The sequence below is a fragment of the Mustela nivalis genome (assembly GCF_964662115.1).
Source record: "Mustela nivalis genome assembly, chromosome: 2".
Classification (NCBI taxonomy): Eukaryota; Metazoa; Chordata; class Mammalia; order Carnivora; family Mustelidae; genus Mustela; species Mustela nivalis.
Genome location: NC_139021.1, coordinates 84272066 through 84296338, shown reverse-complemented (window position 1 = coordinate 84296338; position 24273 = coordinate 84272066). Strand labels below are relative to the sequence as shown.

Genomic DNA, 24273 nt, shown 5'->3' with positions numbered 1-24273 from the left:
TGCTTGTGATTTGAGGAATACCAAAATGAAAGAAACAAAGGAAACTTTCAATCCTAAACAAAAGAAATGGACAAATAGAAAGGACACGTTTTGTTTCTTCAAAAATGAAAATATTAAATGAGCTTTTTGATTGTGACACTAACAGTAAGTTACCGTACCTTTATTTATGCCTGCTCTCAACCTAAAGGTCTCTAATTTTTTATCACTGTTAATCTAATTAGCAGTCATTAGTATATTGAAATGTATAGGTTGAACATGGAGTATTCTAAACTACATTTGTCCCTGCTCTTGTTGCTAAACTGAACAGTTAATACTGCTTCCTGTCCTCCAAAATACTAAGTGCCAGTAACTAGAAGAGCTGCATTTGGTTAACTTTAGTATACCATTAGGGCCCACTGGACCAAATTTTAGTATTTGAGTTTATTTTTTTACCAATTCCAACTATTTGTAGAAATTGCTGGTTCATGACTTTTATTCTCTTTACAGGTCTTCCAAAGAACAAAATGAAGTGTATCTTTTGTGTAACAGAATGAAATTCAATTTATTTTGCAATTACTATACAGGTCTATTGGATCCATTCATAAACCTAAGATATACTATGGGATTTCAGTGATTTTATATTATCCATAATTTGAAGAATTATGCTACTTCATTATCCAAGATATTATTTCATCAGTATACATTCATTATTCCCAACTATGCTAAAAAAATTAAAGACTAAAATTATAAGAAAACTGGAGAATGGTGGAATCATCTAGGAAGATGATATAATAATGAAACATATAATTACCCTTTCTTATTGTACTGCCCAAAATATGCATCATTTTTACAAATTTGCATGTCATCCTTGCATAAGGGTCATGCTATTTTTCTCTGTATTGTTCCATTTTTAGAATATGTGCTGCTGAAGCGAGCAGTGCATCATTATTAAAAAAGGTAAAAAGGCTGGAAACATCAACTCTGTAGTCTACCTTTAGATTTCTGTGCAATAAAAAAATTAACATAAAGTCAGTCCTGAAACCACTATTCTTAGAAGTCTGCCTACAAAGTGAGCCTTTGGCTGGCTTCTGAGTATCTGAGCAGTAAACAGTCCCCTATACTGATACAAAACTTTCCCTAAATGATAAAGGTGGCTCATTATATCTATACTGTATGCTCAAACAATATGCTTATGTTTATACTGAACACCTGCTATCCTTCTGGAGTCTGGAATTCTCCTGTATGTGAGGCAAAGGGTGCCTACCTGACAAACTTCCAATAAAAACCATGGGTGCTGGATCTCCAGGGAGATGCCTGAGCAGAAAAAAAAAAATCACACAAATGTTGCTATATTCTCACTGCTGGTGGAAAAGTACATTGTGTGACCCCCACAGGAGGGATACAACATAAGGAAGCCTAACATGGATTCCTGCAGATCTACTGTGTCTCTGAAATAAATCCCAGCCATGAGAATGATTACATGCTGAGTCCCATGAGTCCTTATGCTGAGTCTTCTGACACTGTGTGAACAAAGAAATTCAAAGAATTCAGAACTTTTTATTTTCCATCCATAATGGCAATTACCTGAGGAAGGCACTTCATAATTATTAGAAGAATCAGAAGTTGAAAGCAAAGAGAGAGACAGCATTCTGTTCTAAAAAATGATGATAAAATGGGTCATATAAGTGAAATCTCAAACTATGAGTCTTCAGATGACTCTATCATAAATGCATTTTGCCAAATTCAAGAATCACTAAGTGAAAATATATCTCTAAGGACAAAAAAAAAAAAAGGAAATACAGTATTCTCACTTATTTAGCTGTTCAACATGAAAGCCTTCAACACAATATTTTGCAAAAAGAACCTGGACCATTCCATTTTGCTAAAAGGACATATGATGGTTTTCCTTCATCCTTCAGGATGTTTGTGCACCAAAATTCACTTACTACAGAAATATTTACCATGAAAAAATTTTTATTTTGGAGAGAAAGTGTACATGCGAGTTGGGGGAGTGGAAGATGGGGGAGACAGAGATGGAGAGAATCTCAAGCAGACTCCCGGCTGAACACAGAGCCTGACACAGGACTCAATCTCATAACCCTGAGATAATGACCTGAGCCGAAATATATCAATTAAGCCACCCAGGTGCCCTTACCATTAAAAATTCTTATAGGAATTTCTAGTGGTTGTTTTCACTATTTCTTTTTTCATAATTCTGTTAACTATACATAAAATGGCCAAATATATGTTTTCCTAAAGATCCATGTAGCAAACTGTCATGACTATTTTTCCTGACATACTAAAGGTTAAGTAAGTATAAACAGATTGAAATTTTGCATTAGAAATAAAACATTACTAATTTACTGAGTCAAAAGTAATTGAGTATTTCATTACAATTCTATGAAAGTCATAAGAAAAGCCATTTGCAGAAGTAACCCAGCTGAGGAAGTTGCATGCAAATACTGGCTGAGGAAATCCCTCTGGCAGGTGTATCCCTACACTGGAGATGGAGGAATCCGCCTAGTAGAGTCTGATGACACAGAATCAGGGGTCTTCAATCAACTCTTTTGGCTCACCAAGCAACCTTCTGTTGACAAACTAATTTCCTGTATAGGTTTTCCAACAGATAAACAACATCTTCATAACCAAAAAGGCTATTTGGTTTAAGAGTAGAAAGATCTCTCATTATGAATAAATAAGTTGGCTTTTTGGTAAAATGAATTTTGTTTGTTTGGGGAAGGGGGGAGTTGTTTGTTCTATAAGTACATTTGCTGACCTCAGAGGGTAGCTCCTCAAAGTTTCTGAACCTGCAAATTAGGACTCCATAGAGAATGGTCTAATTACATTATGAAGAATGGATTATATTTATTCTTTTTTTTTTTTTAAAGATTTTATTTATTTATTTGTGAGAGAGAGAGAGTGAGAGCGAGCACAGGCAGACAGAGTGGAAGGCAGAGTCAGAGGGAGAAGCAGGCTCCCTGCGGAGCAAGGAGCCCGATATGGGACTCAATCCCAGGACGCTGGGATCATGACCTGAGCTGAAGGCAGCTGCTAAACCAACTGAGCCACCCAGGCATCCCGGATTATATTTATTCTTGTGGATAAGATCTTACTGATTTCTGCCTACATTTACCACAAGATACTTTTTTTTTTTTTAAGATTTTATTTATTCATTTGACAGACAGAGATCACAAGTAGGCAGAGAGGCAGGCAGAGAGAGGGGAAGGGAAGCAGGCTCCCTGCTGAGCAGAGAGCCCGATGAGGGGCTTGATCCCAGGACCCTGAGATCATGACCTGAGCCAAAGGCAGAGGCTTTAACCCACTGAGCCACCCAGGCGCCCCTACAAGATACTTTTATAATTATTGTTCTATTCTGAATACCTAGAATTTGTTCTACCAAGCGTTAAGAGTTCTTAACCTCTTAAATAGCACAGGCCAAGTGAGGTTAAGGGGAAACATCCCATTTAGTAGTTACTGACTTCCATGAAGGTTAACATAATCTACTGTTAAACAGACATGAAAAATAAATATATTTTAGATGATTAAATGTATTAACTTCCTTGAAAATGTCAAGGAGAGATGCATCCAAATGTTATTCTACATTAAAAGTAAAAGGGCACTCACCAGTTTACCCCATCTGCTTCTACCCAGGCAAAGCGGTACTCATTGACCCGAAGCATCAACTGCAGACACCCAGCAACACACTGCACATACTGAGAACTCTATGCAAGAAGAAGCACAAGGTTTTTAAAATTGGAAAACATTTAAAGACATGAGATCATGCATATACAAAAAGTCTGGATTTTTTACCGAATTTCTTATCGTAAGACATTCCGAAAGTTCCTGCTACTTTTTCAAAATCAACCTCCATTTTTGTTCTCCTCTCCACCTCTTAGAAATGCAGTTGACTTTCTCAAGACTACTTAACACACAGGGAAATCAAGGAACAAAGTAACTATATCCTTGATAATGGCTTGACAAATGTTATCATCTTGCAATGTTTCACTTAGTCAGGAAGAGAGGCACTACAGAGATAATACTGCTCTCCATAACTGCAGAAATATCAAAGAATGACAATAAAATTAAAAAGATAAAACTGTATGCTTTGAGATGAGTCTGTATTTAAATGGTCTGAGGTGAGTCACTGATCCTTTCCAATACTCAATTTCTTTGTGTATTTGGGGGTGATGCCCCCCAAATATCCCAAAGGGGTACTGGTAGGATTAAGTAAAGTAATTCATTTGGCATCAGCCAGACATTTTGTAGAAATTCAATAAATAGGAATTTAGAAATACATGTATTACAGCATATAGGAAATCTAATTAAATATTTGAAAAAGATCTTTGCTCTATACTTTTCAACAACTATTAGTTCAATAGTACCATTCTAGGGAAACTGTGGCTAAATCTGGAACCTGAAATAAACAGGAATAATATTCCCAGGAATAATGAGGACACCTCCATTTTAGCAAACCTAATAGCAACACCTGGCCTGGGCTCCTCTCTAAATGTTTACCATGAGCCTAACATCTGTAAGAACAGAGACAAGTGGGATTTTCAGACTCTAGCCTTAAAGAACATGAAAATAAAATTTAATTTAATCTAAAAAATAAAATGAAAAGGAAGGAAGGAAAAGAAAGAAAAGAAGAGAAGAGAGGAGAGAAAGAATAAGTAAGTAGGGAAGCAGATAATCAAGAATGTTATAAAAATTCACAACACCTAATGTATACGATGCTACTAAGTTCTGTGTTTTAACTCAAAGTTCATTAAAACGTAACAATTCAAGGAAATTCTAGGCACGCAATTATAAAAACACAGTGATATAAGTACATTTGGTGGAATTATCAAAAGTTATCAAGAAAAGGTTGTCTTAGAGAAACTAGTAAACATAGATGCCCAAGAGCATTATGTATCCAGTAATATAACTTGTCTAAAAACTCAAAACATTAGCAGAAATGACCCAAAAAAAAGTGAATTTTCGGCTCTAAAACAATCTTCCATTATGGAAAAAAGAATGTTATTTTTCCAATTAAATCAGCAGGTAGTAATCCTTTGTGAAAGTGGAATTCCATTTTTTCTTGTTTAGAGAGATAGCCCTGCAAGGTTTCTACATATAATGAATAAAAATGCAACCTATGACACTCTCCCCTCTTCCATTTATCATCAATTTCCTCTCAACACAGAAATATCTTCGTTCACTGGAAGCTTTTCTCTTCTCTGTCCATTTTACTACGTTACATTGAAATACACGATACATTTCAAATATGGATTATTCACTGTCACAGAGCTTCCGGATTCACATTATAAATGTGCATGTTAAAGATCTGGTTCTAGGGATGCCTGGGTGGCTCAGTGGGTTAAAGCCTCTGCCTTCGGCTCAGGTCATGATCCCAGGGTCCTGGGATCAAACCCTGCATCGGGCTCTCTGCTCATCGGGGAGCCTGCTTCCTCCTCTCTCTCTCTGCCTGCTTCTCTGCCTACTTGTGATCTCCGTCTGTCAGATAAATAAATAAAATTTAAAAAAAAAAAGATCCTGGTTCTAAAACTGTATTTGCATCTATTATACATAATGAAGTGGTCCAAATACCATCCCAGAAATCACTTTCAAAGTGTACAGTGAGAGCAACACTGGCAAATGATAGAAGTATTGCCCTCAATTAAACAAAGTAAATCATATCACTTCATTATCTTTTACTCACATGTGTCTTACTACTGTCATGTATAAAATTACTCAACAATTTTTTTTTTCTAAAAAAATCAGTCTTCAGTCAAGCCAACAAGTCACCATCTCTACTCCCAGACTAAGGTAATTCAGTACTGCTAGAGAAAATTATACAATCCTGCAAAGCCTTCAAGCACTTCTGGTCTATTCTCTCTGCCATTCCCCAGGCACCATACTCACCACTATCCTCCTGTCCTACACCGTTCCCTCCCTCTCAGCAGTATGAGAAAATATGCATACCATTAGTTAGATTTGCCAGTAGCCAACAACTCACCCCTAAACCGAACCATGCTTATAGCCATTCTTGCCTCTCTCTCACCTAGGAGACCAGCAAACTTATTCCTGTCCATGACCCTCAGCCCCAGAACAGTCTTAATCCCATTCCTCCTACATGATGCTCTGTCCATCAGACCCCTCTCTACATCCTCAGTCTCTGTTTGATAGCTTTCCTCTACTCAGCCTCCAAATATATTCAAACCTTGCCCACCTTAAAGCTGTCCCTAAACCTTGTACCGATCTCTGCATCTTTCTTCTTCCCAATACATGAAGTTTCTTGAAGGAGTTATCACCAAAATTTTACCTCTTTTGTATCTTATCAAGCCATTAGTATGGCAAATTCTAGGATCACCACTGAACTTAAAATGTCAGTTCCAAAAGTTACTTTCACCTGAGAACCAGACTTCTATCTCCAACTACTAACTGAACAACTCTGCCCCATTCTCTTCACTTTCTGAATGGACTTACCTGCTCCAAGTCTTACTTAGACCAATTGATAACTCCCCCACCATGAAAGAAAGGCAGTAGTACATAGTATGGTAATAGTATAGTAGTATAATAGAGTATATAGTATATAATCTTTAGAAACAAAGGCTCCAGAATCAGCCTGCCACACTCAGCCACTTGCAAACTACATAACCTTGAATGAGCTTTCTATCTATAAAATGGGAATAACAGGACAAATCCCATGGAATGTTGGTATAATTTCATTAGTTAATGTATGAAAGAGTTTTCAATGGTACCTATCATACAATATTCAACAAATGTTTGCTGCTGCAACTACTACTGTTTTCTGATTTCTCCAGATGGAATTAATCACTTCCATGTGCCACATATAAACCTCTATTTGTAAATCCCTTTGCGTGAGTGTGTGCATGTGTCTCAATCATCTTCATTCAACCAGAGAGCATTTAAGCATAGTCCCTGGCAAAAGAAAAACAAGAACAACAACAACAACAACAAAAATCCAGCACTTTAAAAATGTTTGTCTGCTGGGGCGCCTGGGTGGCTCAGTGGGTTAAGCCGCTGCCTTCGGCTCAGGTCATGATCTCAGGGTCCTGGGATCGAGTCCCGCATCGGGCTCTCTGCTCAGCAGGGAGCCTGCTTCCTCCTCTCTCTCTGCCTGCCTCTCTGCCTGCTTGTCATCTCTCTCTGTCAAATAAATAAATAAAATCTTAAAAAAAAAAAATGTTTGTCTGCTAATTGAAAAATTAAATATTCATTCCATTCATTTTTTTTTTTTAATCATGCCATTTGGTTTCAGGAGAAAAAAAGTAAAACTTAAAAAGTTTTAAGATATATTTTGTCCAAGTCAAGTGATTTTTGTTTTCTGCCTAGTAAGATACGGTTTCTTTTAAAAAAAAAAAAAGGGGGGGGACAAAATATAGAAGCCCCCAAATTCTGTATTATCGTTCCCCTTAAGCTCATTTCCATGAGAATAATATAAAAATGTATTACTACCCTCCACATTGTTCAATGTAAACACAATCCTGATCTTTTCCTGCTGCATATATTTTTCTTTTTGCTAGAACCTCCTATTCTATTAGGACTTTAAAACATTCTTAAAATAGCTATAATTGCTAATAGAAAATCCTGAAATCTCACAAGATTTCAAAGACAAGCTGAACAAGAAGTAAATGGCAGAGAAACAGTCTATCTTACAGGACAGTATATAAAACTGCCAAACTGATGAAGTAGTATTTGAGATAATCAAATCCTGCTCCTTCCAAACAGAAATGTCACAACAAAGAAGCAAATAAGGAAGAAAAAAATCTCTGTGCCTTCCCTGAAGCTGTACTGGATCCTCACCTTTTCCAGCTGTCTCCCCTTGACTCCTATGAGTCTCTGAGTCTCCCTGACTCCTATGCTCAGAACGCCAAAGGACATCGCCTATGCTCAGCTTCTGGGTCCTAAGTATAGTTATGAACTAGAAGTATGACTTGACAAGAAGTATGAAACCTCTTTAATATTTGTGTACATGAATTTTACTGATCTTAATTCTACATGAAATTCTTTGTACACATTTACGATAAAATCAATGGGCATGCATGCAGGTGGTGCAGTTGGGTAAGCATATGACCCTTGGTTTCAGCTCAGATCATGATCTCAGGGTTGTGAAATCAAGCCCTGCATCAGGCTCAGTGCTAAGCAGGGAGTCTGCTTGAGATTCTCTCACCCTCCTCCCACTTTCTCTATAGAATAAATAAATCTTTTCTAAATAAATAAGTAAATAAAAATAAAATAGAATCTTTTTTAAAAAATAGCCAATCAATATAGAATGACATAAAATAAAACCTCCCACTCATCACCCCTCAGTACCACTGTGTAAAATGCAGATTCTATGCATTATATGTACATCTTTTTTCAAAAAATACAAGTAAGATTATACCCTAACTTTCATTTGCAATTTTCTTTTTCCATTTAAGAACTCTTATATTTAGAGATCTGCCATATTTTTAATCATCTATATAAGGATTTTTAAATCCATTGTGCTCTCTCAACTTTGAAGAATTCCTTCATTCAACAACATTTACTCTATTGCTTACATTATCTGGTATGCAGAAGGAACTCCACTCTTTTTTCAAATATATTTGTAGTTGGAATCCAACCGAAGATGAAGAAGCCCATTTGCCCTTACAGTTCTAGTAAACTGTTTGACAGCTACAACCCCAAACTGCCTGGAATGTCAGAAACTAATAAGGAACATAAGGTCTCCATCATTCTACGTCCTCAACTAGTTCCCAGAAAGGTTCTACTAGTCTGTATTCAGTATTGATTCAACAAATATTTACTGAGTGACTGCTATGTGTAAGACACTACTTGCACTGAACACACAACCATGCAAACAGACCTCAATCCCTTCCATCAGGAATCTTACAGTCTAATGGAGAAAGCGGAAAAGTGCTGAATTACAGAGCGTACTGGAGTTTGACATTGAACTAGAGTGCAATATGACAAAAATACCATTAAGAAAGGGAACAGGAAATGCAGAGAAGGAGATGGGTGCTCTTTTAAATAGGATCCTCAGGGAGGGACTCACTGCTAAAGAGACAAGTGACAGAGTCCCAGGAAAGTAAAAAAGTAAGCCATGCAGCAATTCGAAGGGAAGAGCACTAATGCTGCAAGATGGCAGAACCAGGGCCATGCACTTATAAATGCTGCCCTCCTTCCCGTGGCTGCTCTATGCCATGTGACTCCTTAATATTCTTAATATTCTTCAATGGCTTCCCCCTGCCAAGGAAAAGTCCTAAAACCCTATGTGATCTTTAAGGTCCTGAATACCCTGGGCCTGCCTGCCTTCCTTCCTCACTCTCCCCACGCCTGCACCTCTACAGCACCACTCCCTCTCCTTTCTCTGCCCATGCTCTCCAAACACTTCCCTACAGTGGAGGCACAGGCCTCATCCCTCTGCTTCCTCAGTAAGGCTGAGCAAACTCGCCCAGATGAAACCCCTAACTGTAAAGGACCTGTGCTTCTCTCTTACAAGCACTGCCGGAAGGGTACTAAAATAATCACAGTGTGTAATTAATTACTGTCTAATGCTGTCCTAAGATGAAGTCCTGCGCATCCCATTCAGTGCTATGCTTTTGGCATCATGCACTATTCCTGGTAGGTACTCAATATGTATTTCTTGACTGAATGAGCAAACAAAAGAAATACAACCAAATTTCACTATATCTTACACAAATTCCAAATGAGTGGGACTTTAAAAGATATGGTCCCATAATTAACATTTTTATCCTAGTAACAATCAATACTGCAGATATATATACAACACAGCACCATTATCATTTATTTTTGGAGCTGAAACTAAATCTTTTTGGTAGTATGGATTTTATGTAACTGTCTAGTACTTTCTTTAAATTTATCTCAATTCGAAAACTAATATAAGGGGCGCCTAAGTGGCTCAGGGGTTAAGTCTCTGCCTTTGGCTCAGGTCATGAGCCCTGCCTCCTGCCTCGGGCTCTCTGCTCAGCAGGGAACCTACTTTCACTAATCTCTCTGCCTGCCTCTCTGCCTACTTGTGATCTCTCTCTCTGTGTCAAATAAATTTTTAAAAATTAAAAAATAAGAAATAAAAAAATAAGCCAGTCATAAAGAGACAAATACTATATGATTATTCCAGTTATATGAGGTAGCTAAAGTAGTTAAATTTATAGAAACAGGAAGTAGAATAGTGGTGACCAGGGGCTGGGGAGAGAGAAAAAAAGGAAGTTATATAATGGACATAGAATTTCAGATTTCCAAGAAGGAAAAAAGGCCTATAGATCTACTTCATAGTAATGTGAATATATTTTACACTACTTATTTAACTGTACACTAAAAAAAAGGGGATTATGATAAATTTCATAGGTTTTTTTTACATTATTTATAAGAGTTATACACCATGGCCAATAAAGCAATCTACATATTAACAAGCTAAAGACAAAAAATGCCATAATCTTATCAATTTGTAAAGAAATAGCATTTGATAAAACAATACCCATTCACAGGGAGCCTGCTTCCCACCACCCCTCCCGCACTCTGCCTGCCTCTCTGCCTACTTGAGATCTCTGTCTGTCAAAGAAATAAATAAAATCTTAAAAAAAAAAAAAAAAAGTTCACCATCTTTAAAAAAAAATTTTTTTAAAAAGAAAACTAATATAAATTGCTAGTCAATTCTGGCTGTACCTTATATCACCCTATTTTACTAGAAAATATTTATGGTAAAAGAGCTCACTTAAGCCAGATGATAATTTTCATTTAAATTACAAAAGTAGGGATGCCTGGGTGGCTCAATCTATTAAGCATCTGCCTTTGGCTCAAGTCATTATCCTAGGATCCTGGGATTCTAGGGTAGAGCTCTGCATCAAGCTCTTTGCTCAGCAGGGAGTCTGCTTCTCCCTCTCTCTCTACTCCTCCCCACTACCCCCACGCCCCTGTGCTCATGCACTCTCTCTCTATATGAAGTAAATAAAATCTTTTTTATAAATAAATAAATAAATAAACTGCTAAAGTAATTCACTTCTCCATTAACAAAAGTATCACCCCTATGGGCAATTTGGACTGACTAAATAATAGCAACAAAATACATACACACAAAAAAGATATTTTAGGTACTCATTGCATTGTTTCCTAAATTGTATTTGTTTAAATGTCATCCAACCAGAGTTCTTCCTTAAGGTAAACTTTTTGTTTTTTTCAAGAATCAAAATATATCTTCTAACCTTCACAACTAATCAAAAAATTTCTTTTTTCTTTCAAAAAAGAAATTTAAAATGTTTTATAAAAATAATTTATTAACATTTTTCAAAGGATTTTTAAACAATTAAAAGAGAAATTAAATTATAAATAAAAGGGAATTAAAATTAAAAATTAATGAAAAATTATTAAAAATAAAAGGGAAATATTATGATACCCAATTTTTCAGATGAGCCTTAAAAAGGAGATGTAATTTGCTGAAATTAAAAGAGTGAGTTAATCTTGGACTAGTCCTAGGAATCCACTCTCTTCATGGTTTAGCCAGAGTTCTCTGTGCTGTACCAGACATCCTAGGCTGAGAACTGGCCACAAGATGACCTCTCACTGCAGCAAAACTCACTGGTACAGAAAAACTACTTTTATTTCTCAACACATTTAAGAGAAATCTTCCAGTGTTGCTGAAATGCAAACTCTCCTACTTTATGGTGGAATAATCACATCACAGGAAAAACAGCAACTGGTAAAATTCCCCTTTGTGGCAAATATGATCTCAGAGATCCATATTCTGCAGAATTACAAAGTAATTTAAGGACTCAGAAAGCAGGCAGGCAACAAAAGATAAACATAAAAAACAGTGATATTGTACCAAAATAAAACTAATGTTATAAAAACATTTATAGACATTATTTTCAATATTCACCTTCATAATGCTAGGATTTAAGTACAAACTAAATAAGAAAGAGCAAATATTCATTTAAATTTTGGAATCGTGGGCACTTGAAATAACATGTCTGCTTGAAAAGTTCAGCTTTACATAAAAAGCACCTGTCCCACAGAGTAAAAATGCACAGTACAGTGGAATTGGTGAAGCACCAAGCTGAACTTTTCAAACACATATGTGACTAAAATAGATTCCAGAAGCCAGGTTTATGTGAAATGGAGGACTGCTGATTTTAACAGCCCCAAAAGTATTTAATGTTTCATGAATATTGTACAAATCTTTTCTTGTAGAACTAAAAAGTGAGTGTGAGCATATTTGTGTGTCATTCTTAATTCTATTACAGATTCACTTTAAAAAATAACACAAGACAGAAAAAAATAACACAAAACAATGTAAGTGTCAGTTGGGACTGGAACAACTGAAATTCTCCATAGTTTGTTGAGGGACATGTAAATTGATTGAGAACACTGATTTGTAGTATCTACTAAATTTACATATACCTCACAACCCAGCAATTCCACTCTAGAATTAAGTGCTCCAGACACAAGTGATTACAGTGATCACAGCTATCCAAAAACAGGTACAAGAATGTTCATAGCAGGATTATTCATAATAGCCAAATACTAGAAGTAACCCAAAATATCCACTAATAACAGAATAGAGAATATTCGTTTAATGGATTATTACTACTATGGCAATAAAAAGAATGAATTTCTGTTAAATGCAACATGAATGAATCTCACTAGTACAATACTGGCAAGAGAAATCAGATATATAAGAGCATACTGTATATGATCCCACTACAATGGAGCTCAAGATTAGGCAAAACTAATCACTGGTAATAGATACCATGAAAACAATAACCTTGGTGAGAGTTTAGTCAAAGGGAGGTATTGAGAAGGAGGACACAGGGCATGTAAATTCATTTAGCTGAACAGTTAAAATCTGAGCATTTTACTCTGGGTGAGTTAAGACATAATTATAAAAACACAACACAGTGGCTAACTGAACATAATAAAAAAACTAAATTTAAAAAATTTAAAAAAAAAAAAAGAAAAGAAAAAGCAAAAAGACAAAGGAAGGAAGGGAAAAGAGAAGAGGCTTTGCCTATCAGGAGTTTTGCCAGATTATCTTTGGCAAATCACTTAAAATCTTCAAACTGTTCTATCATCAATAAAGAGAAATACTAGCCCCAACAAATTAAAGGGAGAAAATCTCCTCAAATCTGAATTCTAATCAGTTCTACAAAGCACAAAAAATCACAAGGTACATTATTATTACCTCATATGCAGGAACTAAAATACATATATGAATTCAAGAATTCTCTTGAAGTTGGCTCACTCAAAGAGATCTAGTCAATACTCATAAAATACTAAGATTAAGTTAATGTCTAAATTAAGATAATTTAGTCTTACGCTTGTTTTACCAAAAAAAAAAGTAATTTCATTATTAATTTACAAATATCTAAATCTCCTTCAAGCGATGCTTTCAACCTAATTGGCTCAGTCATGTAACAAGATTCTTTACTATACAGAAAAATTATGAACTTAAGAAAATATTACTTACTTTATAAATTATTGCTTTGTATACAACTTCAAAGAACACATCTAATGCACCATATTAGATTATTTATTGTTATTATCAGTGCTGTGCTTTGGCAATGATTTGTAAAAGAAAATCTTATACTGAAATACCTTATCACTTAAATTTCTTTTGTATTGCCAGAATATACCTCCAGACAGTCCTCCCAAAAAATCTGATTAGAAAAACAAAACTCACAGATTCTTGTCTTCCTTCCTTAATGTTCATTCTGTGCATTTATTTTAATGATCCCCAATATTTAAAATGCATTAATTTTGTGGCAAGAAGATAAAAGGCCATTAAAAATGAAAATCCTCCAGGAACTGCTTTAGGTAAATAACAATGCTCCTGAAACTTACACAGACGCCTAAATGATTGTGAATTACTTTGAGTCCTCACAGAATTCATAGTTCACCAGCCAGAGCAGATCACAGTTAAATAACAGGCCTGAGCTGTATGAATTCCTGACACAGCCCACTTATTTCTGCTACTTGGGCATCACTTTCAATGTAGTTAACAACGAAGTAGTAAAGAACTAAATCATTAAAGTACTCTAACTCTTCTGGAAGACTGAAAAGTGCTGCATCGGTGCAGCATTAAATTAAAAACAAAGTCAAAACAGTAAAACCATCTTCATATTAACGAGGATATTAGAACTGCCACAGAAAACAATTTAAGAAATTTGGCCAAAACCCAAATCTATCATTTCTCTCATTCTAAAATGCGATTATGTGCTAAAACATGCATGAATCCTAAAGACATTATGCTAAGTGAAAGAAGACAGTCAAAGTCAGGAAATGACAGATGCTGCTGGCAAGAATGCGGAGAACAGAGAACCCTCCTACACTGTTGGTGGAAATGCAAGCTGGTGCAACCACTCTGGAAAACAGCACGGAGGTTCCTCAAAAAGTTGAAAATAGAGGTACGCTATGACCCAGCAATCACACTACTGGGTATTTACCCTAAAGATACAAACTAGTGATCCGAAGGGGCATGTGCACCCCAATGTTTATAGCAGCAATGTCCACAACAGCCAAACTATGGAAAGAACCTAGATGTCCATCAACAGATGAATGGATCAAGAAGATGTGGTATATATACACAATGGAACACTATGCAGCCATCAGAAGAAATGAAATCTGGCCTTTTGCAACCAAGTGGATGGAACTAGAGGGAATTATACTGAGTGAAGTAAGTTAATCAGAAAAAGACAATTATCATAAGACCTCCCTGATATGAAGAATTTGAGAAGCAACATGGGGGGCTTAGGGGGTAGGAAAAAAAAAGTGAAACAAGATGGGATCAAGAGGGAGACAAACCGTAAGAGACTCTTAATCTCACAAAACAAAATGAGGGTTGCTGGGGGAAGGGGGTAGGGAGAAGGTGGCTGGGTTATGGACACTGGGGAGCGTATGTGAGTACTGTGAAGTGTGTAAACCTGGTGATCCACAGACCTGTACCCCTGGGGCAAATAATACATTACATGTTAATTAAAAATTTTAAAAAAAGAAAAGCCAGTCATAGACAACCACCACACTCCATGTGCTTTACTTTTATGAAATGGCCAGAAGAGACAGAAAGAGAAAGAGAGACAGGGGACCAGTGGTTGCCAGTTGGGAGTGGGGAGCAGGAATAAGGAATAACTATTAATGTGTACAGGGTTGTCTTTCTGAGGTGTTAAAAATGTTATAAAATTAGATTGTGATAAGAGCTGCACAACTCTGTAACTATACTAAAACCTACTGAACTGCAAATGAATGGATTTTATGGTACGTGACATATATTTTGATTTAAAAAAACTAAACAAAATTGAAAATTTATTTCCTCGCTTGCCACCTTTCCAAGTCCTCAATAGTCACACCGTGGCTACCATAATGGAAAGTTCCAACATCATGGAAAATCCTGACGGACAGAACTGCTCCAGAACATTAAAATGCAAGAAGAAATAATGAGAACCTGGCAACTTCATCAACTTTACTTACTATCAATGAAACGATGTTTATCTAGTAGTAACTAATGCCAAACTGTATCCACAACAAAATAGCCAGAGATCAGGACACAGTCAAATGGGGAATCACCTTGGTTCTTCCTACACGAGTTTAAGTGAAGCTGGACAGAAGAAAAAGAAAAGAAACAAATTCCCAGATTCTTTCTAAATGCTGCAAAGCCTGAGAGATCACCGTATTCATCTTCTTATCAGGGGATCAGCACTAATCAATGTTCACAGCTGTGCAGCTTTCTCAGAGGACTTATAATACTCACATTAGACAGGAAAGAACTGAGCAGCTTAAGGCAAGTGTGTTAAGATTTGGTATCATTTATTATTTTCATCTCCAGGCAAAAACAACATAATGCCTGCTAATGAAAGTCTACTTATATAACATCACTTAAATAAAAACGTTTTTAATGATCCACTCATAACTTACAATGATGCTTCCGTGATCATTTTAAAGGTAAGACTATTGAATGATTCTTATTTCACATTTTGCAGGATAAAACTTGTGTCTGTTTTACACTGACATCAAGTGGCAATATCGTGTAATGCAACTTCCCAAACTGCTTTTCTTTTCTTTTCTTTCCTTTTCTTTTTTTTTTTTTTAAGATTTATTTATTTATTTGACAGAGAGAGATCACAAGTAGGCAGAGAGGCAGGCAGAGAGAGAGGAGGAAGCAGGCTCCCTGCTGAGCAGAGAGCCCTATGTGGGGCTTGATCCCAGGACCCTGAGCCAAAGGCAGAGGCTTAACCCACTGAGCCACCCAGGCATCCCCCAAACTGCTTTTCTATGCTCTTAGAAAACTGAAAGGGATTTTTAAAATATAATACCAATATTTTTACATGTCTGAGAAGGCTATGCAACTTGGATTATGCCTAAAGGCCCAACTGCAACTTCTATTGCCTCAAAAGGAATTCTCTTGGCAAACAATTCTTTCCTTTGGGGTTTTTGCCACTCATTAATTGAATGACTTCACAAAAACTGGTATTGCCATTCTGCGCAGCCTCACTGCTCACATCTATACAATGTGGCTTACAGTAAGACCTAAGTCAAGAGAGGAAGTATGAATATTTCAAGGAGATGTAAATGTAAATGAATAAAACTGTGCTGAGCACATAATAAGAGCTCAATATTAGTTACCAATTCAGATTCCCCTATTAAATCATATCAGAGCAGAAGCTACCATGTTACGCTCAACTTATCAAAGTCTGCTTTCCAAGTAGATAGCCATCGGAAAAAGTAAGAACCTTCAGGACGAGACAGCAAGTATGTTTAAAGTTTGAAGGGTATGAAAGGGAAGAAGGTCAAAACTCGAAGGTCATCTTTTCCTTACCTACTATTACCTCTGATGCTAATTCTGCTTGGGATGTATGTGTAGGAGTCTACCAGGTAAACCACTTTGACTAATGTATGCCAATTCAATTAATTAGTTTTATTTTTCAAATACACTGGACAGAAAAGAACATCATGTTCATGTTTTTCAGAAAAGAACATTACTCATTATGTAAGCTTTAATAATTTACAAACACGTTAATCACTCAAATTTATAAAATACATAATTCTTTAAATACCTTTTTAAAAATTTATCAATAACTCCAAAACATGAATTAAATTATTCTTCAGAATTTCAAACCCGTAAAAACTCAAGTCATGAAATAAAAGATTCTCAATTTAAACATGTGCTTATGACTGAATATCTAGACTTCCAACCTATCACCTCCTTACCCCACTCTGACCCCAAGATTGTTCATGTAGTTCTACACCTTGTTCTGATTCCTCTTCAGAAGGTTAACAGCCATTTTCTGGCCTAACACACTATTTGTCAAGTCCTTCAATACCTGCCCCAAGAGAAGCCCTGCTTTTGGCTTTGAAAATGGGTTCTGCTGTCACCTCCCGTGTCAGAGCACACAAACAGATATATTCCATGCTGATTACAGAAGTACTGTTAATTAATATGGATATGAAATGGCTCCTACACAGCTTTATTTAGGTCTACCACAGGCGGGTGGGAGACACCACCCTCTGAAGATGCCTTCCAGTTTCTGAGAGATATTTCCCACTAATGAAGATAGATGCACCTCACCTACATTTCTTTCTTTTTTCCCTCTCTTATTCTCAATTAGCTCTAATCATGCCAACCCTTACTTGTCCAAACTTATTGCCAGTTCTTGAAGTATTCAAAATATAACAAAGATAAACTGCTCCCAAATGGGGAAGATAAGTCCAACCAAGAAGGAAACTTGGGGAGACGTGATTAATTTTAACCTTTACCCTTTGGGCTCTACAAAAATGTGGGGAGAGTTAGGCCAAAAAAAAAAGGGCAGGTAGGGGTTCTGCCCAACATATACCCCACATAAAGCCTTGAACAACACTGTGCAAGTAATGAGCTTTATCCCATCAGGAAACTGAAATGTTTCCAACTCCTTGACACACTGTTCACATATCTGTTAAGCAGATGTTGGACAGGTTATCAAACAATGAAAGCATGAAGAGAGTAAGTAACTTTATGATTTCTCACTCCAGCTGTACATCTGAATTCAGACTCTTGCCTTGATTCTCAGGTCTAAGATAAGGGGACCTGAAAAGAAGAGCAACAGGGAAGAGCAAGTCTCCTGTCTACCAACAGACCATAAATATTTATATATACATAAATATAGAGTTTTTACAATGCTATTAACCTAACTGAAGGTTAATATGGTTTTACATTTGGGGAACTAGTAAACATCTTTAAAATTTTAAATGACTCAAAATAACTTATATTCATGGTTTTAGGAGGCCAGTGAATTAAGAAGGAATATACTTACATCACTTGAAGAGACTGTTCCTGTTTCAACAGCGACACCGCTACCACGCAGTTTCTATTACGAAATAAATAACTTATTACTTAGTTTTGTTTTTAATTCTATCCTAATTTATCAGCTTATGAAAGGGAGCTAAGCAAATTTTATAATTTTTTTTCCTAATCCTACTTAATGGAGTATCATCAACTAATAAAAAGCATGGGGATGACATAAAATATATTCTAAATATTACAGTCTTCCAGACAACTTAATTAAAAATGGAACAATAATAAACTGAATACTAAGCTCCACTAAATTTCGTAAGTGAAGCTGGTACAAATTTCCAAGTCTCAGAATTTACTTACTGAATTGTTTTTCAAGGAAGAGGACCATCTTAAACTGAACCATCTACAATATATTTTGTGGCAAAGCTTTTAAAATAGATGTCTAGTAATGGGAAGATTCTACACAGAACTTAGATTATCAACAGCAATCCTAGCAAGTTATAATGACAATCAGAACTTCACATGTTATATAATGTCTAAATGATATATAAAAATGAATGAAGAAAAGTTAAGGTAGAAAGCCAAAGGCTGAATGTACAAGAGAAAAGTAGTAATGAATTTCTGAAAGGAAATTTTTATTTAGTTTTATTCAAACTGATCTTATTTAGTATCTACTAATTGCCAGGCATGAGGCCACCTGCAACCCATAGAGAATGCTTAAACTACCAAAAAAGAAAAAGCTCTTAAATGTCACTATAAAGTCAACAAAATATCGAAACTTGCAACTAATTTGGACATTTGAAAGTTTATTTCTATTAAAATTATGAAATTGTGGTTCTTTTTATGAGGGAGAAAACACTAACAATAGAGAAAAAGAGATCTAGTGCCATCACGTGACACTTAAGCAAAACAGCAAACAGAATGCCAAATAATCCTAGGTTTCATTCCTTAAACAAGAAGTCTGTAATTTGATCCTGATAGAAAGCTATGGAATAAGTGTCTGCCCAAAGCAAAAGAGACAGGGCAATTCAAATCCTAGCAGAAGCAGTGACCAGACTCTGAGAGGCAAAGCCAGAAGGGGCCTAAGCACCCTGAAGAGTCACTTTGTAGCAGGACTTGGAAAGCAGAAACACTGAACCAGAACTACTTAAAGCCAAAGACTTGATGATAAGAAGAATGCACCAGAAAGATAAAGAAAAGGTCTTTTAAAGTATTTATCTAATACCAAGAAGCTCTGTTCTAATAAAGACTGTTCTAGACAATGAAATATTTTGCTTCCACTAGTGATGATAAAGATATTTCCCCCAATTCTTGGACACAGTTATAACATAGTTAATCATTCCAAAAGTAATAAATCATCTGCAAGGCACAATATAAATGTTATTCTTGTGAGGGAAAATCTAAGATGAAACAACCCAAAATGTTAGTGGCAAGCTACAGTATACATTCTTTCCTACCAATTTTCATTTTATGAATCCAGTTACAACACAGCCTCATTACCATTACCATAAAGCTAACGCAAAAACAGACTGAAGTTGTTCAAATGAAGAACTATTTTCAAAAAAGAAAAAAAGGGGTGGGGGGAAGGTTAAGCATTCTGACCCTATATGATACACACCTAGAAATTTAAAAGCTCATCTTCACACACCTATTTTTCATGTTCTAAGTATGTTTTTTAAATACTTCACAAATTCAGTAAAATCCACAAATTTGTGGCTCTTGTAAAAATACCTTCGAAAACTAAGCCATGGTGCCTAGATGTCTCAAGTCAGTTAAGCATCCAGCTCTTGGTTTCAACTCGGATTGTAGGATCGAGTTCTGCAACAGGCTCCACGCTCAACAGAGTTTGCTTCTCAACAGAGTCTGCTTCTCCTCTCCTTCTCCTTCTGCCCCTCCCCCTGCTCTCAAGTTCTCTTTCTCTAAAATAAATAAATCTTAAAAAAAAAAAAAAACCTAAGCCATACAGACTGTTAAGATTTATGCTATTGACATAAAAAATAATAATGTTCAATACACTCCAAAATATCCCTATTCTAATATAAAAGACAATTAGATTTCCCCAAAAAGGCAAGCAACAATAAAACAAAAAGTAAACCAAGTAAATGTCATGGTGTCTCTCCTATGTCTCAAATTAAAATCTATTATAATGTCACCTGAAATCTGAATTACAAAAATTTATTTCAAACAGACATTTATTTGTAATCGAACACTATTACAATGCACTAAGTACCTATATTATTTTCCTGGTCCCATTCCTCACATAAGACATTCCCACACCAAAATCCCATTCTCTTTTATGCTTTCTCCCCCAGAATACTCCTTCCCCACCCACCTTCATTTCATTCCCTTTCTGAGATCACTCCCAGTTCCCCCTTACCACTACTATTAGTCACTGGAAGCCTAAAAGAAAGAACCACTGAGCCACCATAAGTGTCCTACCTTTTGCCTGTCCCAGGGAACCATGCAGACAAAAACAGAAAACCTGTCATTTTCCCCATCATTTAACCACCAAGTTATTTTCTTCATGGAGAAGTAGAGCTAGAGAGGTCTGAAAGCAACCAAGATGACCACTAAGCAGGCTTCATGTTTAACCTTGGGACCAAATGTTCTAAGTGACAGTAAATCCTGGGAAGGTACCACTGTGCAATGGTTACCTCGCAGCTGTACCCAGCAGCTCCAGGCTTACCTGGGGGCACCTGGAAGCCTGGTATGGACTCTTGAGAAAGACCAGAATAACTGGATTGATTGATCAATGATCTGTGTAATGTGCTGTCTGTAAAACTCCCCTGACAGCGCCCAGAGATAGTTTGTTTACTGGTGTAACAAGTCAGACAGCTTGGCCTGGTTTTGTGACCAGAAGGACATTAACGATCTCACTAGAAACTTATGAAGAGCTCTCCCCAAACCCAAGATTTCCTGCACAAATCCTGAAAGTTCAGAGTCTCCAAGGCAGACATGGGAGCTGCACCTGAAGTCTCTCAGTTTGAAGCTTGCCAACACTCTGTATCCTGCTATACTGTTTCCTTTTTCCTTCTTACAAGCCTTACATGAGTATGCTGTCTGGAATGTGCAACTCCTCTCAGTTCTTCCACCTATGTGAGCTTGGCAGCCACCTGGGAGGAAGAGACTCCTTGCCCACTGAAAAGCATGAAAGGAAAATCCCAAGTGGCAGAAGACAGAAAGGTATTAGTTGAAGCTAGTCAATGAAAGAAAAAGTGAAGCATACTACCATACCTCAGAGTAGTTTGACTTACTTATCAAGTTCAAAACGGCATAATTTTAATATAACTTTTTTTGTAATTTCCCGAATAGCTGAATATGGGTGTCACATTCCCTTCAAAGATACTAAAAAAAAAAAAAAAGTGTCTTTTACCTGTGAACTCAGCTGAGTTTTTATCCAATTGAAATAGTAATTTAAGTCACTGCCTTCCATTAGTTCCTTCCCCCAAGCTGCTAACTTTGCAATAATTCTTGCTGCCTGAAAAATAAGAAATGTATTTGAATACTACATTGGTTGATTCTAAAATCACATCATATACCTTTAAAAGCAGGACTCACAACCACTTTGCTGTGATTTTTTTTCAATATTCAACTCCTTCCAAATAAGTTTGTATTTCATTTTTAAAAATATATTTTGCAATACAGTCAAAATATATTTTTAAATAGTTCCTTTCACATGCTCAAAAATGTTTTACTAACAGCGGTTCTTGATTTAAAAACTTTAAAGACATCTACTGAAATGAACAGCCTCAGGAGCTCCGCTACTGCAGCCCACTCCACGCTGGGAATAGAAAAAGCTTGTACAAAGATTTACTCTCTCAACTCTTCTCTCATACCTTCTCTATACTCCATAAAAGACTGTTCAGTGTTAATTAAGCCTTCCAAAGATAGTCTTTCAGGGTAAGTTTAAAACAGAAGTCTATTTAAGATATTAAAAGAACAAGTAATTACTAAATTAAAATAAAAATTAAGCACAGTGGCTACTTCTAAACAAAATTTTACTTCTATAGCAAAACATAGGTTAATCCTATCACAATCTAAAGCTCTTTTTGCATGCAATCTAGCAAAGACCTTTATGCTAATGAACTCTACAAATACTCTACAAAACTTTAATTGTATCAAAGCAACTCCATCTCCTCTGTCTTCCCAATATCCCCACACTACTAACCATCAATAAGGAAACACTGCTTTGAAAAATTAACATTACAGCCTTTACTCCTCTGGGAACTGGGACATTACCAAGTCATGAACAGCCCACATGTTTCTTCCCCAAATCAGAAATCTGATCAATTCAAAATTTACCATATGAACAGTGAAGAGATCCTGCCGATTCAACATTGGCAGAAAGTAGGACCAGGCAGTGTTCTTGCTGCGTTTAGCATAGTCAAAGAAAATACTAACCCGCTGGTGATTTTCCTAAAAAAGAAAAGAAATATCATTAATCGGAATGCATTATACTACTGTGGACTGCTTCTCAACCTTTCATCCTGTGTCCCATCAGTCAGTGTGATTTTCTTCCTCCAGTTGTTATTATGGGTCCAGGGTGATGAGGGGGGCAGGCATACGTACTTTAAAAATAAAATCACCTTTGGGAAGGGCCTAGGTGGCTCAGTCAGTTAAGCACCTGACTCTTGATTTTGGCTCAGGTCATAATCTCAGGGTTGTGAGATCGAGCCCTACTTTGGGCTCCATACTCAGTGAGGAGTCTGCTTCAGATTCTCTCTCTCCCTCTCCCTCCACCCCTCCCCACCAGCACAAGCACATGCGCAGGTGCATGCTCTCTCTCCTTCTCTAATAAACAAATAAAACTTTAAAAATATAAAATAAACCATGAGAGACTATGGACTCTGAAAAACAATCTGAGGGTTTTGAAGGGACGGGGGTGGGTGGTTGGGGGAACCAGGTGGTGGGTATTGGAGAGGGCATGGAGTGCATGGAGCACTGGGTGTGGTGCAAAAACAATGAATACTGTTATGCTGAAAATAAATTTAAAAAATTAAAAACATATATATATAAAATAAAATAAAACCACCTTCAATTATTGTGATTAGCTTTAAGTCAAGTGAGCCAAGCTAGCAGATCTCAACCCTGCAGGATGTAGCATCTAAATTACATTTAATCTGAGCCTGCACCTCTACCTACCCTTCCCAATGTTTTTTCCACACAAATAAAATCAGGTTACTCCTAAATATTATGATAGAAAAATCAGGGCAGATAAAGATATCAAAAAAACAGCATATAACACTAGCAGAAAGACAGAGGATTTGAAAAACAATTAATTCTTAGCCCAAAACAAGCATACTCTACCTCTCACCTAAATTTTACCTGCCTTTCACTGGCTCAAATATACTTTCTGATTCACTAAATGAATATAGTTCTAAGTAGCAGCTTTGGTAAAAGCACAAAAAAAAACCCCACATAAACAATAATTTTTCAGATCAACACTTAATTCTTTTTAAATATATTGTTTTTAATCTTGGTCTGCTAACAGGTACCTATTTGAGGAAGAGACTAACATCTCTAAGTAATGAATCATTTATTATTCAAAATAACAATTGCAAGTTACGATGATTTTATCAAGGACTCAAAATTTGGATAGGTCATCATTTACTCCATTGGTGTGTTATTTCCCAAGTTAAAACTGTAATATCATTGCACATAACTGAACAAAGTAAACTACATACAGAAAGAACAGAAAATATTTTTGCATTTTAAATAAGTTTAAAATTCATCTCCCTTGAGGTGTCTGGGTGATTCAGTCAATTAAGTCTCTGACTCTTGGGGTGCCTGAGTGGCTCAGTCATTAAGCGTCTGCCTTCAGCTCAGGTCATCATCTCAGAGTCCGGAGATCAAGCCCCACATTGAGCTCCCCGCTTAGCGGGAAGCCTGCTTCTCCTACTCCCCCTATTTGTGTTCTCTCCCTCGCTCTGTCTCTGTCAAATAAATAAATAAAAACTTTTTTTTTTTAAGATTTTATTTATTCATTTGACAGAGAGAGATCACAGTAGACAGAGAGGCAGGCAGAGAGAGAGAGA

The 24273-nt window shown here is 36.4% G+C and overlaps 1 protein-coding gene across 4 annotated transcripts in view; it reads right to left on the bottom strand.

Moving 5' to 3' along the window:
* Window positions 1-24273, bottom strand: part of ATP6V1H (ATPase H+ transporting V1 subunit H) — a 141890-nt gene that overhangs the window by 97571 nt on the left and 20046 nt on the right. For 3 of the 4 annotated variants that reach the window (XR_014308437.1, XM_082719248.1, XM_082719247.1), the window contains 4 exons: window positions 22541-22654; window positions 21612-21716; window positions 18258-18311; window positions 3604-3701 (listed from right to left, as the gene is read on the bottom strand). Coding sequence is in view for 3 of the 4 variants with exons in the window: in XM_082719248.1 (XP_082575374.1) it covers window positions 3604-3701; window positions 18258-18311; window positions 21612-21716; window positions 22541-22654 (371 nt within the window). In the remaining variant the exon portion in view is untranslated. The remainder of the gene's footprint in view (window positions 1-3603; window positions 3702-18257; window positions 18312-21611; window positions 21717-22540; window positions 22655-24273) is intronic. The other variant, XM_082719249.1, reaches the window with a different exon arrangement.